The sequence below is a fragment of the Pelophylax lessonae genome (genome assembly GCF_965119305.1).
Source record: "Pelophylax lessonae genome assembly, chromosome: 5".
Taxonomy (NCBI): domain Eukaryota; kingdom Metazoa; phylum Chordata; class Amphibia; order Anura; family Ranidae; genus Pelophylax; species Pelophylax lessonae.
In genome coordinates this window covers 192,595,496-192,613,584 of record NC_138772.1, presented here as the reverse complement: position 1 = coordinate 192,613,584, position 18,089 = coordinate 192,595,496, and the positions used below count along the sequence as shown (strand labels likewise).

The 18,089-nt window shown below is 42.9% G+C and overlaps 1 protein-coding gene across 4 annotated transcripts in view; it reads right to left on the bottom strand.

Moving 5' to 3' along the window:
* The window catches only part of BBS9 (Bardet-Biedl syndrome 9), a 629,867-nt gene that overhangs the window by 441,138 nt on the left and 170,640 nt on the right, over positions 1 to 18,089 (bottom strand). For all 4 annotated transcript variants that reach the window (XM_082258749.1, XM_082258751.1, XM_082258748.1 and 1 more), the window contains exon 8: positions 2,931 to 3,015. In XM_082258749.1, the coding sequence (XP_082114875.1) occupies positions 2,931 to 3,015 (85 nt within the window). The remainder of the gene's footprint in view (positions 1 to 2,930; positions 3,016 to 18,089) is intronic.

Here is an 18,089-nt window from a genome sequence, read left to right as displayed (position 1 = left end):
ACAAGACGCTGAGGTAAACGCCCATGCAGTATCCAGTGCCTGAAGCAACATTACAGGCTGTCCCCATTGTGTGGGATCTAAGGTTTAACCAAGGTTTGCACGGATTCAGATGCACTGCTTCTAATGTTGTATTAGAAGACAGTGAAGTTGACTGAAGAGGTGATTTAAGAATCTGAGGATAAAATAATAAACTAGGTAACCTCACCATTAACATTAACATAACCAAGGGAGAAGAGGACCATCACCATAAATCACAAGCAAAAAACTAAGGACTCATGGAGTGGGGTAGGGTTATACGGGAGGCACTCAGGGGGCGTGTCCCCAAAAGCTTTGCCAGTGTCCAATCCCCAGAAGGTATGATTCTTTAACCCAGGGTCTATGATTACACAAACAAAAACGACAGCAATTATCTCCTGCGCATGACTAAAATAACCCAATAGGAAGTATAATTCCGTTGTGTGATTGGATAATATCCTTGAAGCCTTGCTGCCAGGACTGGGGTTGTCCTCAAACCACTGACAAGGGAAAGAAAGAGGGCACACTGGCCTTGTGCATTACACCAAAGAATTTTATTAAAAGTGTAACAAATAAGAACTTCTCACAAGCATAGGTAGTATTGGCGCACATCAGGCCACTCTCTGTGGCTTAACATTCCCAGACTGGCCGATGACTCTAGCATAGGGTGGACCTCACCATGGTCCCTGCAAGCTGCATCAGAGCCACATAGATAACTGCTATGAATACACAGCCTGTGTTCTGTACTGTGAGATTACTTGGAAAAACCAATTTCATGTTGTAAAAGCTATCTGTCTGCTGGCCATCTCTTTCCACAACTTCCTGGATTCCCTGCAAAGTCTACCTTGCTGCCTGCAAGTTGTTATTCTTGTACTGACTGCCTTCTGTAACTCATTTTCTCAGCATCTCTGTAGTCCAGAAGGCAGATTCTGTGAATTATGTGACACATCAGTGCCTACACACAGGGCATAGTGAAAAACGTGTCACAGAATTTAATGAAGTAAATGTGTGGGAATCTTCCTAAATTTACAAACAGCAGGGTCATAGATGCACTGGAGTAGGCTAGAAATAACTGAAATAAAAAATGAAAAAGAATATATGATTTTCCATTTTGCCTACAGATAAGATTTCAGGCCCACCTGTCCTACTGCCACAAATATCAATTACATGGTGGGCAAGAGGTTAAAGCATATGTCAAGTCAAAATAAAATAAAAAAACATATCCAGTACATTTCTGCAATGCATGCACATTTTTCATGTTTTATCATTTGCAAGTACAGAAAAATGCCTGTTGATCTGCCAGAAATTCACCCAATCCCTAACTCCTGTTGGGAGCTGACAAAACATAGCATTTTTGCGAACTGAGTAGTGTCAGATCTGCCCAAGGTCTTCTGCCAAACTACTCAACCACTGCTACATGACCAAAAGGTTTTTTTTTCTTGCCCTTATCTAACACCAAAAAACAAAACACTTTCAATGTTTTGTGAAAAACCAAAAGGGAGCAAATACGAAAAGTTCATTGTTTGGGTTTACATACACTTTAAAGGGGTTGTAAAGTCAGAAGGTTTTTTTTAACTTAAAGCATTCTTTGCATTAGGATAAAAAGCCTTCTGTGTGCAGCAGCCCCAACCCCCCCCCCCCCCCAGCCCCCTAATATTTACCTGAGCCCCATCTCTATCCAGCGATGTCTACGAGCGCCTCAGCAGCTTGGGACTCTCTCTCCTGATTGGCAGAGACACAGCAGAGGTGCCACTGGCTCCCGCTGCTGTCAATCGAACTCAGGAGAGAGGAAGTGTTGCCGAATGGCAGTTCCATGTCTGAATGGATACACGGAGCAGCAGCTCGGTTCAGGGGCCCCCATAGCAAGCTGCTTACTATGGGGGCACTTAAAGCGGAGTTCCACCCGTAATACTTTTTTTAATAAAAATACCCCCGGGACAGTCAGGGCTAGTACATTCCACAATGGATAGCCTCTGATCTGTCCCGGGTTGCACTTACCTTTTAGAAGAAATACTTACCTTGAAAAAGTATTGTCCAGCACTGCCATCTCAGGTGTGGGCAGCTTGAAGCCAGCGCGATCCACTTCTGCGTCCTCTTCCGTTGTCTTCGGTCCCACGATGCACTGCACCGGCCCCGCCGTCACTTCCGGTGCCGCAGCGTCATCCCTGCACAGCTTCTGGGCATGCCCAGAAGCTGTTTAGCAAGGTATGACGGCACCTGCACCGAAACTGACATCGGGGCCGGTGCAGGCGCATTGATTCCTGGGAGCGATGACGTTCAGCTCCCAGGAATCATTGCAAAGCCAGGAAGTGACGAATCGCTGTGGCCGCCGAGGGGAGGAAGAGGAAGTAAGGTGAGTATATTTTCTGCTAAACCAGGTAAGTAAAAAAAAAAAATTGTGATTATCCATTTGTTTTTCAGGTGACCCCGGGCATGAAGATGGAGGTAAGTTTTATTTTAGGGTGGAACTCCGCTTTAACAGGAGGGAGGGGCCAGGAGCTCCAGCCAGGGACCTGAGAAGAGGAGGATCTGGGCTGCCCTGGGCAAAACCACTGCACAGAGGAGGTAAGTATAACAGGTTTGTTATTTCAATAGAAAAAAGAAAAAAAACGAGACTTTACAACCACTTTTAGTCAAATAAGAGCCACTGCCCGCAGCAATTAGATTTCATATTAAAAAGCAGCAAATAAATGGATTGCTTTTTATGGATAACTGCTCCTATTTTGTACACCAATCTGTGTCATACCAGGGCTCTATTTTCCAAGCATATTACCCAGAATTCATGAAGAAAGAAATGGAATAGCTTATGTGACTCACCAATAATTATCCTTAAACAGTTTTACAATTTTTAAGACTGAGGTGATTTCCAAAAAGAAACATAACCATTTTACTGTTATGAATGAATACGTTCTTACCAGCAGCCTCTTTCCAGAACCTATTTTTTGCTGCTCGGTCTCCTTTTTCGAATCAGCATCTGTTGCTACAGCAAGAACCTGGTATCTGTTAGAAGATACAGCATATCATGGTTATACAGTTTCTCCTAAATATTTTAGAATTAAACAAAGATTAATCAGGAATGATCAATCAGACAAACTTTATGGCATTTTTAGTAACTGACAAAATGGTGTTCTGAATACACATAGACATGAAAAAACTGAATTGATAAAATACATTGCCATATTTAACTAATCCTTTTTTTGTAAATGTTGCCTACTTAGGTATTGCAGAAAAAAAAATGAAAAGAACTGTAAATTTCTGCTAAAGATAATATATTGTACAAAAGAGCTTATTATAACTGAAAATAAAAACACACATGTGCAAAATGTACTGTATGCTTTGCTTATCTAAATCTCTTGATGATAATCTATTTCCTTCCATGAAGTGAGAATGTTATATTATATGGAGCACACCCAGAATTGGCAAAACAAAATTCTCTTCTGACGTCCACATCCCCACTTTACAGTCACAGTATTTGCTGAAAGGCAAAACTTTTGTACTGAGGTGTCTCCAGAATACTGGAACCAGGTAGAGAGGCGTCATGTTTAACTAGAATGTGACAAAGGTTTCCCTGGGTCCTTACATAATTTAAGTTATTTTTTTAATTATTATCCTTACAATCATAAATAAAAAGAATAGTATTCCATAAAGCATGTTTTTAACCACTTGCCGTGGGACTGTACTGCGGCAAAGTGGCTCGATTCTGTCCAGCGACGTAGACCTACGTCGCTGGACTCCTACCCCTGTGGGCGGCGCTCGTGCGCCGCCGGAGGCGCGCTCCTGCTGTTTTCCGTCACAGAGTCGGGCCAGGGGAGGAGCGGCGGCGATCGCCGCTGCTCTTCCCCGATCGTCGGGGAATCGAGTTTGGAGATCCGCCCTTTTGTGTAAACAGAACGGGCGGATCTCCTAAGTGACAAACAGTGACAGATTGCAGGGTTCAGCATAGCTGAACATACGATCTGTCCCTGTGTCACTCAGTCACCTCCCCCCACACACGTTAGTAAGCACCAGGCATACATTAACCTCTCCCTCTCCAATAAAATTAACCCCTTCCCTGCCAGTGTCATTTTTACAGTAACAGTGCATATATATAGCACTGATTACTGTAGTAATGTCACTGGTACCCCCAAAAGTGTCAAAAATGTCAGTCAAGGGTCCGATCTGTCCGCCGCAATGTCGCAGTCCAGCAAAAAAAAAATCGCAGATCGCCGCCATTACTTTGGGTACGGCGTCGCACGATCGCGCAATTGTCAGTTAAAGTCGCACAGCGCCGAATCGCAAAAAGTGGCCTGGACGTAAGACAGCAAAATCCTCCGGTGGTAAAGTGGTTAAACATCACATGTTTATATTAATTAGCTAAAGTCTATATGTTCTGAAAAGGAAATTAAAGGGATGGCAAGTTTCAGCATCCTTCTTGTGTTTCTAGGTGGAATGTATGCTGGTCATTCTCAATTCTTGCACAAAAGAGTAGAGGAGATATAAGCATTTTATCTGTTCATTAGTTCTTTGAAGTGAGAAATAAAACACATGGCATCTTAATATGTAAGCATACCTTAAAACAACCCTGTGTACCGACTTAAAATTCAAATTTGTTACTTCTATTATAAAAAAAAAAATTCCATTACACTTGTTTTGTACGTGGTCTATAAAGTTGGTTATTTTTATTTATTTATTTATTTATTTCAGGTTCCTATATAGCGCTGTCAATTTACGCAGCGCTTTACATATACATTATACATTCATATCCGTCCCTGCCCTCAGTGCCGGTTCACATTTGTGCGATGCGGGAAAGCTGCGAATTTGCAGCCTGTTCCCGCATCGAATCCGCACATCTGGCAGTTCACACTGCCATATGCGATACACAGGGGGTGTCAATTAAATGTTAACGACACCCCAGTTTGATCGCATATCGTTGTGCGATCTGACAGTTCGCACAGAATCGGATCGCACAAGTGTGAACCACTGTGCGATCCGATCCTGATGCGGCTGAAAAAAAGAGTCCTGTGCGTCTTTTGTGCGGGTGCAGTGCGAATTTCAGCCATACAAAGTGTATGGCTGAATTCGCATCCGCACAGGAGATCACATGTAATGAAGGAGCAGTGCGCTCCGAATTACATGCGATCTCTGCAGCCGCACATATGTGAACCGGCACTTAACCACTTTCCCACCGGAGGATTTTGCAGCTTAAAGACCAGACCCCTTTTTTCAACTTGGCACTTCGTGACTTTAACTGATAATTGCTCGGTCATGCAATGCTGTACCTAAACGAAATTTACGTCCTTTTTTTCTCACAAACAGAGCTTTCTTTTGGTGGTATTTGATCGCCTCTGCGCTTTTTATTTTTTGCGATATTAATAAAAAAAGAGCGAAAATTTTGCAAAAAAATGACATTTTCAACTTTGTCTTTTAAAAAATATCCAATATACTCAATTTATGTCATTTTTTTTTGCCAAAATATATTTAGCTACATGTCTTTGACAAAAAAAAAATCAATGAGCGTATTTTTATTGGTTTGCGCAAAAGTTATAGCGTCTACAAACTATGGTGTAAATAGTGAAATTTACGCAGCTTTAATTTCTGACTGCCAATCTCATTTCATGAAGTGCTAAAATGGCGGGGCAGTACAAAACCCCCCCAAACTACCACTTTTTGGAAAGTAGACATCCTAAGGAATGTCCTGACAGGCATGTTGAGCTCATTGAATATTTCATTTTTTTGTCACAGGTGTTTGAAAAATGACTAAAAAATTTTTTTTTTTTTTTTTTACACAAAGTTGTCATTGAAATGATATATTGCTCACACATGCCATGGGTATATGTGTAATTACACCCCAAAATATATTCTGCTGCTTCTCCTGAGTACAGGGATACCACATATGTGGGACTTTTTGGGAGCCTAGCTGTGTAGGGGTCCCCAAAAACAAATCACCACCATCAGAATTTCAAAGGGCGTACATTTTTCATTGCATTTTCTCACTACCTCTAACGGTTTAGGAGGCCCTGAAATGTCAAGATACCACAAAACCCCCCCAAATGACCCCATTTTGGAAAGTAGACACCCCAAGCTGTTTGCTGAGAGGCATGGTGAGTCCATGGAATATTTTATATTTTGCCACAAGTTTTGTGAAAATTACAATTTTTTTTTTTAATTTTTTTTTTTTACACAACGTTGTCACTAAAAGATAAATTTCTCACACATGACATGTGTATATGTGGAATGACACCCCAAAATACATTCTGCTGCTTCTCCTGAGTATGGGGATACCCCATGTGTGAGACTTTTTGGGAGCCTAGCTGTGTACAGGACCGCAAAAGCCAATCAACACTCTCAGGTTTTCTAATGGCGTAAATTGTTCATGTCATCTCTGCACTACCTGTCACAGTTTCGCAGGCCCTAAAATTCCAAGATAGCACAAAACCCCCCCAAATGACCCCATTTTGGAAAGTAGACACCCCAAGCTATTTGCTGAGAGGCATGGTGAGTCCATGGAATATTTTATATTTTGCCACAAGTTCCGGGAAATATATATATATATATATTTTTTTTTTTTACACAAAGTTGTCAGTAAATGATATATTGCTCACACATGCCATGGGTATATGTGAACTGACACCCCAAAATACATTCTGCTGCTTCTCCTGAGTACAGGGATACCCCATGTGTGAGACTTTTTTGCAGTCTAGCCGAGTACAGGACCCCGAAAACCAACCTCCACTTTCAGGCTTTCCAAGGGCGTAAATTGTTGATTTCACTCCTGACTACCTATCACAGTTTCGGAGGCCCTAAAATTCCAAGATAGCACAAAACCCCCCCAAATGACCCCATTTTGGAAAGTAGACACCCCAAGCTATTTGCTGAGAGGCATGGTGAGTCCATGGAATATTTTATATTTTGCCACAAGTTCCGGGAAATATATATATATATATATTTTTTTTTTTTTTTTACACAAAGTTGTCAGTAAATGATATATTGCTCACACATGCCATGGGTATATGTGAACTGACACCCCAAAATACATTCTGCTGCTTCTCCTGAGTACAGGGATACCCCATGTGTGAGACTTTTTTGCAGTCTAGCCGAGTACAGGACCCCGAAAACCAACCTCCACTTTCAGGCTTTCCAAGGGCGTAAATTGTTGATTTCACTCCTGACTACCTATCACAGTTTCGGAGGCCCTAAAATTCCAAGATAGCACAAAACCCCCCCAAATGACCCCATTTTGGAAAGTAGACACCCCAAGCTATTTGCTGAGAGGCATGGTGAGTCCATGGAATATTTTATATTTTGCAACAAGTTCCGGGAAATATATTATTATTATTTTTTTTTTGTTTTTTTTACACAAAGTTGTCAGTAAATGATATATTGCTCACACATGCCATGGGTATATGTGAAATGACACCCCAAAATACATTCTGCTGCTTCTCCTGAGTACAGGGATACCCCATGTGTGAGACTTTTTTGCCCTATAGCCGAGTACAGGACCCCGAAAACCAACCTCCACTTTCAGGCTTTCCAAGGGCGTAAATTGTTGATTTCACTCCTGACTACCTATCACAGTTTCGGAGGCCCTAAAATTCCAAGATAGCACAAAACCCCCCCAAATGACCCCATTTTGGAAAGTAGACACCCCAAGCTATTTGCTGAGAGGCATGGTGAGTCCATGGAATATTTTATATTTTGCCACAAGTTCCGGGAAATATATTATTATTATTTTTTTTTTGTTTTTTTTACACAAAGTTGTCAGTAAATGATATATTGCTCACACATGCCATGGGTATATGTGAAATGACACCCCAAAATACATTCTGCTGCTTCTCCTGAGTACAGGGATACCCCATGTGTGAGACTTTTTTGCCGTCTAGCCGAGTACAGGACCCCGAAAACCAACCTCCACTTTCAGGCTTTCCAAGGGCGTAAATTGTTGATTTCACTCCTGACTACCTATCACAGTTTTGGAGGCCATGAAATGCCAAGACAGCACAACCCCCCCCCAAATGACCCCTTTTCGGAAAGTAGACAACCTGAGCTATTTGCAGAGAGGCATGTTGAGTATTTTGCAGATCTCACTTTTTGTCACAAAGCTTTGGAAATTGAAAAAAGAGGAAAAAAAATGCATTTTCCTGTTTTTTCTTCATTTTCCAAAAAAAATTAGAGCTGCAAAATACTCACCATGCCTCTCAGCAAATAGATTGGAGTGTCTACTTTGCAAAATGGGGTAATTTGGGGGGGTTTTGTGCCATCTTGGAATTTTAGGGCCTCCGAAACTGTGATAGGTAGTCAGGAGTGAAATCAACAATTTACGCCCTTGGAAAGCCTGAAAGTGGAGGTTGGTTTTCGGGGTCCTGTACTCGGCTAGACTGCAAAAAAGTCTCACACATGGGGTATCATTGTACTCAGGAGAAGCAGCAGAATGTATTTTGGGGTGTCATTTCACATAAACCCATGGCATGTGTGAGCAATATATCATTTACTGACAACTTTGTGTAAAAAAAAATAAAAAAATAAAAAAAAAATTTTCTTCCCGAAACTTGTGGCAAAATATAAACTATTCCATGGACTCACCATGCTTCTCAGCCAGTAGCTTGGAGTGTCTACTTTGCAAAATGGGGTCATTTGGGGGGGTTTTGTGCTATCTTGAAATTTCAGGGCCTCTGAAACTCTGACAGGTAGTCAGGGGTAAAATCAGCAATTTACGCCATTAGAAAACCTGAAGATGTGGACTGGTTGTCGGGGTCGCGTACACAGCTAGGCTCCAAAAAAGTCTCACACATGGGGTATCCCTGTACTCAGGAGAAGCAAAAGAATGTATTTTGGGGTGTCATTTCACATATTCCCATGGCATGCATGAGCAATATATCATTTAGTGACAACTTTCTGTAAAAAAACAACAACAAAAAAAATAATAATAATTTTCCCGAAACTTGTGGCAAAATATAAAATACTCCATGGACTCACCATGCCTCTCAGAAAAAAGCTTTGGGTGTCTACTTTTCAAAAAGGGGTCATTTGGGGGGTGTTTGAACTGTCCCGGCATTTTATGCTCAATCTTAGCCACACATCACCCACTCTTCTAACCACTTGAAAATCAAGCCTTTTCTGTGCCTTTTTGTTTACATGAAAAAATATTTTTTTTTTACTAGAAAATTACTTTGAACCCCCAAACATTATATATTTTTTTAAAGCAGAGGCCCTATAGAATAAAATGGTGGATGTTGCAAATTTTTTTGTCACACGGTATTTGCGCACAGATTTTCCAAACGCAATTTTTGTGAAAAAAATACATTTTTTTTTAATTTATTGCACAAATACACTATATAATTCCAATTTTTTTGGTAAAATTTAAAAGATGATCTTATGCCGAGTTCATAGACACCTAACATGACATGCTTTAAAAATTGCGCATGCCTGCGCAGCGGCAAAAACATACGTACATTTTTAAAAACCTTTAAAAGTCTCTACAGGTTACCACGTTAGACTTACAGAGGAGGTCTACTGCAAGAATTACTGCACTCGATCTGGCGATCGCGGCGATACCTCACATGCATGCTGCAATTGCGGTTTACATATGACACTAGACCACCGCTTGCGTGCGCCATTGCGCGCAAGCACCGGGGGAAAGGGGGGGGGGCTCAATTTTTTTTTTTTTTTTTTCTTTTTTCTTTTGCTTTTTTATGTTATTTTGACACCTTTCCTTTCATTTTTTTTTTTTTAAATCATTTTATTGTTATCACAGTGAATTTAAATATCCCCCATGATAGCAATCTGTGGTGACAGGTACTCTTTTTTAAAAAAATTGGGGTCTTTTAGACTCTAGATCTCTCCTCTGACCTTAACGCATCTGACCACACCAAAATTGGTGTGATAAAATACTTTCCCAATTTCCCAATGGCCCTGCTTATTTCTGGCGAAACAGAAGTCATGAAATGCTCGTAGCCTCCGGCATCTTAGGCCATAGAGATGATTGGAGCCATTCTCATCTCCAATTAGCTCTATGGTTAGACAATTGAACCACCGGCTGCACTCTCGGGTTAACCGGTGGGACAGGAGAGCCCGAGAAAAACCATGGAAGGCTGCGGAAGGCGGCGGTGGGGGGGGGGGGGAGGCCCCTCCCACTGCATGTAAAAGCAGTCTAGCGGCCAATTACCTGCTAGGATTGCTTTTACATGTAAGCCGACCGCTGGCTGTAAAAAACGATACCAAGATGATGCCTAAATCTGCAGGCATCATCCTGGTATAACCACTCAAAGTCCAGCAACGTACCAGTACATTGCTGGTCCTTGTTTGGCATATAGGTTTTTTTTTTTTTTCATGCAGCCTGTGGGCTGAACGGAAAAAAAGAGAACCTATCAGAAATCAGCACAGGAATAATGCGTAGTATTACTCATCATTAACCGCCCAAACAACCACCCACTGAATTTAATGATGGGTATACACGACACTATCCACGTATACCAAAATAGGATTTTAACTGCAGTGCTGAAATCAGAAAATCACCACAGCTGCTATCAGCAAAGGTATCCATATATGCTGAGCGCAAACACTGTTTGTGTCAGAATATATAAAATCAATGCGTGGTAGCCGACGAGTACCTGCTAGAGAAACAGGTCACAAAAGAATGAAAAAACAAAGGACATTAAAAAAAAGTACAGTAGGAAGAGTAGGACATATAAAATGACTGACACAACAAAAGTTTTTGGATTCTCATCATTAACCGCCCAAACAACCACCCACTGAATTTAATGATGGGTATACACGGCGCTATCCACGTATACCAAAATAGGATTTTAACTGCAGTGCTGAAATCAGAAAATCACCACAGCTGCTATCAGCAAAGGTATCCATATATGCTGAGCGCAAACACTGTTTGTGTCAGAATATATAAAATCAATGCGTGGTAGCCGACGAGTACCTGCTAGAGAAACAGGTCACAAAAGAATGAAAAAACAAAGGACATTAAAAAAAAGTACAGTAGGAAGAGTAGGACATATAAAATGACTGACACAACAAAAGTTTTTGGATTCTCATCATTAACCGCCCAAACAACCACCCACTGAATTTAATGATGGGTATACACGGCGCTATCCACGTATACCAAAATAGGATTTTAACTGCAGTGCTGAAATCAGAAAATCACCACAGCTGCTATCAGCAAAGGTATCCATATATGCTGAGCGCAAACGCTGTTTGTGTCAGAATATATAAAATCAATGCGTGGTAGCCGACGAGGGACCTGCAAGAGAAACAGGTCACAAAAGAATGAAAAAACAAACTAAGGACATTGAAAAAAGTACAGTAGGAAGGAGAAGGACATATAAAATTACTGACACAACAGTTTTTGGATCCTTTTATTTTTCTAACTGTTTCTTGATTTGGGACTGCGATCTTCTGCGATCTTCTCTTCCAGCTTGGGTCTCTCAAAATGTCGATGGACATCCAACATCTTTCGAGACCCTGTGTTTATGTGCCCTACACTGTGTCGTGCTGTACCCTACGCTAATACTCCACTAGTGTATGGTAGCGCTCGAAACATTCCCCGATGCAGAGACCAGGTTGGTCAGGACATTTGGGACAATAATAACGGGTGTCACGCCTAAATCCGCGCCTGCTACAGACACGACATCTTTTTTGGGGGTATCTTTGGGTAGGGGTACTCGGGAGGACATAAGGAAAATGCCTCTCATGCAGCCGGCTCACTGCATCTGGAAGGGGAAGTTGGGCAGGCATGCCTCCTGGGTACAGGTAGGCAAGGATGATCTCTTCCTGGAATTCCCGGAAAGATCCAGTTCGTCCTGACGCCCTGTATAGGACAAAGGCGTTCAGCATAGCCAATTGGTAAAGGTAAACAGACACTTTTTTGTACCAGCGTCTGGCTTTACGGGCAACTAAATACGGCGCCAAAAGCTGGTCGTTAAGGTCCACCCCTCCCATGTTAAGGTTATATTCGTGGACACAGAGGGGTTTCTCCACAACGCCAGTTGCCGTAGTGATTTGGATCGTCGTGTCTGCGTGAAGGGAGGACAGAACATAAACATCCCGTGTATCCTTCCACTTCACCGCAAGCAATTTGTCCGTTTTCAAGCAGGCTCTCGCCCCCCGACTAAGACGGGAATTTACAAGCCGTTGGGGGAAGCCCCGGCGATTAGGTCGCACGGTGCCACATGCGCCAATTTGTAAATCGAGAAGGTGACTAAATAGTGGCACGCTTGTATAAAAGTTGTCCACGTACAAATGGTACCCCTTTCCGGATAAGGGTGACACCAAGTCCCAAACGATCTTACCGCTGCTCCCTATGTAGTCTGGGCAGTTGGGGGGCTCCACACAGCTATCTTTTCCCTCATAGACCCGGAAACTAACTGTATAGCCTGTGGCCCTGTCACACAATTTATACAGTTTGACCCCGTACTTGGCACGCTTGCTGGGGAGGTACTGTTTCATAGCAAGGCGGCCAGTAAATTTAATCAGGGACTCGTCAACGCAGACAACTTGTTCGGGGGTAAACAAGGCTGCAAACCGCTGATTGAAGTGGTCTATGAGGGGCCGAATTTTGTGGAGCCGATCGTATTCAGGGTCTCCCCGAGGACGACAGATTTCATTGTCGCTGAAATGCATGAATCGCAGAATTTGCTCGTATCTCCCCCTGGACATGGAGGCAGAGTACATGCGCATATGGTGAACTGGGCTAGTGGACCAATATAGCCGCAATTCACTCTGTTTAGTTATGCCCATGTGGAGGGAAAGGCCCAGAAAGATCTTAAATTCGGAAACCGTTATAGGTTTCCAGCCGAATTGTCTGGCAAGGTGTGAATTTGGGTTGGCGGCGATGAACTGTTGTGCATATAAATTTGATTGATCCACAATCGATCTGTAAAGATCTTCCGTGAAGAACAGCTCATAAAAGTTTAGGGGCGTAAAACCAGCTGTCTCCACGTGGATTCCAGGTTGGGCGGTGAATGGGGGAAGTACTGGCGCTGTAGTATCGGTGGGTTGCCAATTAGGATATGCCAGCGCATCAGGGAGGGCACTATGGGCTCTACGGGCCTGTCTACGAATACGCGGTGGCTGCGGGCCACTACTTGTGCTAGCCACCGCACCAGCTTCAACTGCACTTAGGGGACTCGCCACGTCACCAGGTCTTACTGCAGTGCTGGTTGTACTAGGTCCAGGTTGTACTAGGCCGCTGGCGCTTGCCAGGTCGCCAGAAAAATGAGCGGCACTAGTACCCACACTCTGCTCCATACGAGCACCCTGCGATTCCTGCATCTCAACAACTTCAGAATGGGGTCGGGTACGCCTGGGTCTAACAGGGACCCATCTGTCGTCGGAGCTATCTGTCAGGGAGCCGCTGCCGTCATCAGGTTCATATACTGACACTAATTCGGTCATTGTAGCTTCCCCTTCGCTATCAGATGACTCGGTCAGCATATAACTGAGAAGCTCTTCATCCCTGTACGAACGTTTGGTCATTTTGGTAACTAAATTTACTCGTACAGTGATGCGACTCACAGGTAATAAAAGCACCTGGTTGTCGAAGATTATTTCAAGCGCTACAAAAAAAAACTGCTAATGCTAGCAGGGATCAGGCCTGACTCTGCTAACACAGCGGTTTTGTGTCTTGTGTTTTTTTGCAAGTGACAGTAATCTATTGATTACTACACTTGCCTGGGTGAAAGGGTTAAACGCAGGTGCTGGCCGGAATCAGTACTGATCGTGCAAACACCGCGTTTTGGGAACCCTAAACTATGGGGGCGCTAGTATAGTTCTGATCAGATCAGATATTGATCTGTTCAAACACTATACTAGAAATGGAAGTGTAGGTGCGTGCGTGCGTGCGTGTGTGGCAATCAAGGGGTTACTTCTAAACTATGCGCTGGGGATCTGGGGGGGATGGCGGGGACCCTAAACCTCCTTTGGGAAAGAAACTAGCTAGCTAGCGCAACCTCAAGTCACAATGACACCAATACAAAATACAGTAAAAACAGTATATTATGTGTGTATTAGTGCTAATGTGACAGAGGGTGTAGGGGTTAACGGGATGTGATCAGGGGGGGATCAGGGGTTTAAATCTTTATTGGAAGGGGCTGGCGGGTATCCTAAGGATAAAAGGAACGGTGGCAAGCGCTAAACCTGGTCACAAGTCACACTTATACAGGTATATAGAAAATGCTATATACTGTATACAGTGTGTGTTATGGCAGGGGGTGTAGGGGTGATCAGGGGGGGATCAGGGGATTAAATCTTTATTGGGCGGGTGGCGGGGACCCTAAACCTCCTTGGGACACAAACTTAGTCGCCTGCGCTAATTCTGATCACAATCACACTAATACAAAAATACAAAAACACTGTATATTACGTTTGTATTAGTGCTGATGTGACAGAGGGTGTAGGGGTTAACTAGCGGTGATCAGGAGGGGATCAGGGGGGATCAGGGGCTTAAATCTTTATTAGGGGGGGGTGGTGGGTAATTCAAGTGGAAAAAGGGGGGTCGCAAGCGCTAGACCTGACCACAAATCACACTTATACGGGTATATAGCAAAATGCTATATACTGTATACGGTGTGTGTTATGGCAGGGGGTGTAGGGGTGATCAGGGGGGGGTCAGGGGCTTAAATCTTTATTGGGCGGGTGGCGGGGACCCTAAACCTTCTTGGGACAGAAACTTAGTCGCCTGCGCTAATTCTGATCACAATGACACTAATACAAATATACAATAACACCGTATATTGCGTTTGTATTAGTGCTGATGTGACAGAGGGTGTAGGGGTTAACTAGCGGTGATCAGGGGGGGGTCAGGGGAGATCAGGGGCTCAAATCTTTATTAGGGGGGGGTGGGGGGTAATTCAAGTGGAAAAGGGGGGGTCGCAAGTGTTACACCTGTTCACAAATCACACTTATACAGGTATATAGGTATATGCTATATGCTGTATATAGTGTGTGTTGTGTCAGGTGCTGTAGGGGTTAATCGGGGGGGCGATCGGGGGTGAAATGTGCCTATCTAACTGTGTGTGGGTGTGCTTGGTGCAGTACTCACAGTAAGATGTGCTCTCCTCTCACGCTGGATCCAAAAAGACCGTTGTGGGGGGAGGGCACATCTCCTCTAAGCCTGTGTTTACATTTCACAGGCTTAGAGGGAGATCTGATTGGGCAGGACCGATCAACCGGTCCAGACCAAAAATGATTGGCCTGGACCTGATGACTGATCGGTTCTGAACCCAATCGAGCCATCGGTGTCGGCGGGCACGCGCGGGAGCGCGCACAGGACCGGCAGGAAGTAGCGACGTAGACCTACGTCACTCTGCCTGGCCGGGGCCGACTGCCGCAGTAAATATACTGTGCGCAGTCGGCAAGTGGTTAAGGAGCTTACAATCTAAGGTCCCTAACTCAAAATTTTATTTTACTTGTTTTATTTAAGTTTTTTATAAATAAAAGGTCAAACTATATATATATATATATATATATATATATATATATATATATATATATATATATTCATTCCACAAGTGCTGTGGGTTAAAGAGACAGTCTGTCATGTGTTTCTGTCTGAATTTCTGTTCTTTTTGACAGGCTATAAACAAATAGAAATATATATGTGAAACTTCTGGCTCAGAAAGAGTACAAAAGATGAATATGCAATATTTTATATTTCCTGTACACAGTTCAGGAAAAAAAGGGTGTAGCTGTGTATAGTAGGGCTAGGCCTGGATATCGAATCAAATTTCATTTTACCATTGTAAATTAATTCCTAAAGTGTCACTAAACCCATATTATAAAAAACTATCAATAAATGGTATTTAACATGTTGTTCATACTCACTCAGTCACTATAAGATTTATTTTCTGTATTCTGAAAAAAAACTGGTTGATCCTGCTGCTCTCTATCCCCACCTTCTGTCCAAGTCCCCAATTCAGATAGAGATTTTGCAGCTGTGGTGGCAACTCTGCACATGCTCAGTTTTCAGTGAGATTCTATGCTGAGCATTTCCTCCCTATCAAATCTGAGCAGCCCATTTGACTATAGATTGGACTATAGAGAAACACATGTGGGGTGGGCGTGGCTGAGCCTGTGACTGGCAGCAATCTGCCCGCACTGTGTTATTTCCAAAAAAAACAAAAAATAATAAAGATTTGATTTCAAATATATATTTGTATGACAATTTTAACAGTTTACTGATAAACAAGTTATTTATTTTTACTCCGTATTCCAAAGGCTGTTTTTTTTTTTTTTTTTTGCATTTTGAACATGTTACCGGTAGCAGAGGACTAGAAGCTCTTCCTGCTTTTGTTTCCCTTCAGACAGGCTGGAAAAGAGCTGGAAAATATCACAATGTTCACTCTCCTGCGCTGTGCGAAAATTCCCAACGTGGTGTCAAACTCCTATCTTGACATGTTAATGTACATTATGTGGATAATGCACGCCTAGCTGCCTTCCAATGACTGGTGATGTCAAAGTTGACTTGAAAGCTTAGGAAAACACAGATGTTGATTAGGCCTAGATTATTATCCTCAATACAGGTTTTTATTGAATAATATAAAACAGAGGTGAATGTAGTCACTAACCAATGCTTGCATCATAGCTTTAACATAACCGCATCTGCTTAAGTCCATATGTGTTAGACATGAGAGGAGGTGCTGAGCTGCGACAGCACTGAACTACAAGGCACAGATTCAGGCCAAAAGAGCTCCTTTCCTTACCTATACCAAAAACCATCCAGACGAGGCTCTGAAGAAGAGACTAACCTTGAAACGCATTAGCCGATATGTCTACAAACATTGCGAGTTTACACATTTGGACTTAAGCAGATGATGTTATGTTAAAGCTATAAATGCAAGCATTGCTTTGTGAGTATATTCATCTCTGCTTTATGTTATTCAATAAAAACATGTATTAAGGATAATGCGCTAGGCCTACGTGCCATCTGTGTTTTCCTATGCTTACTCGGAAAGATCTGGATCATGTGACAGCTGTGCATGGATTAGGAAAAAGGTAATTAGATTTTTTTTTATATATATTAAAATAGTTACATTGCCATCATCCACATACAGAAATAGATGGAGCAATGTAAATTAAACAGTGTGTTTAGTATCACTTTAACTAGCATTTTTCCTCTGTGTAAAGCGATTCTAAAGTCTAATTTAAAAAAACAAAAAAAACATGTTATACTTACCAGTTCTGTGTAGTGGTTTTGCACACAGTGGCCTGGATCTTCCTCTTCTCGGGTCCCTCTTCTGTACTCCTGACCCCTCCCTCCTGTTGAGTGCCCCCAGAGCAAGCAGCTTCCTATGGGGGCACCGAGCTGAGTCACAGCTACCTATGTCCATTCAGGCAAGGAGCCGCAACCTGGGCCTGCCCCCTCTCTCTTCTGATTGGCTGACAGACTTTGAGTGACAGCAGTGGGAGCCAATCGTGCTGCGGTTGGGGAGGGAGGGTCCTGAGCAGCTGAGAAACTCCTGGCACATAGCTGGATTAGGATGGACACATGTTAGTATTAGGGTGGCTGAGGGGGGCTGCTGCACACAGAATGTTTTTTTTATCTTAATGCATAGAATGCATTAAAGCGGAAGTATACTCAAAAAGAAAAAAAAACCCTGCAAGACAAAGGCATAATGAGCTAGTATGCATCGCATACTAGCTCATTATGAAATACTTACCTTAGAACGAAGCCCTGACACTGACCCCTGGACACTGCTGTGGGAGCGGACATGATCCCTCGGCGTCTCTTCCGGGTTCGGCGGCTCCGGCGCTGTGAGTGGCCGGAGCCGCGATGACGTCACTCCCGCGCATGCGCGCGGGGGATTAACTTTCCGGCAACTTCCCGGCAAGGAACTCTGAAGGTCCGGCCACTTTTGATTTTTAAATTAGACTTTAGAATCGCTTTACACCGAGGAAAAAGGCTAGTTAAAGTAATACTAAACACCCACTTTTTAATTTACATTGCTCCATCTATTTCTGTATGTGGATGATGGCAATGTAACTATTTTAATATAAAAAAAAAAAATCTAAGTTCCTTTTTCCTAATTCATATACAGCTTCACATGATCCAGATCTTTCCCAGTAAGCATAGGAAAACGCGTCAACGGCTG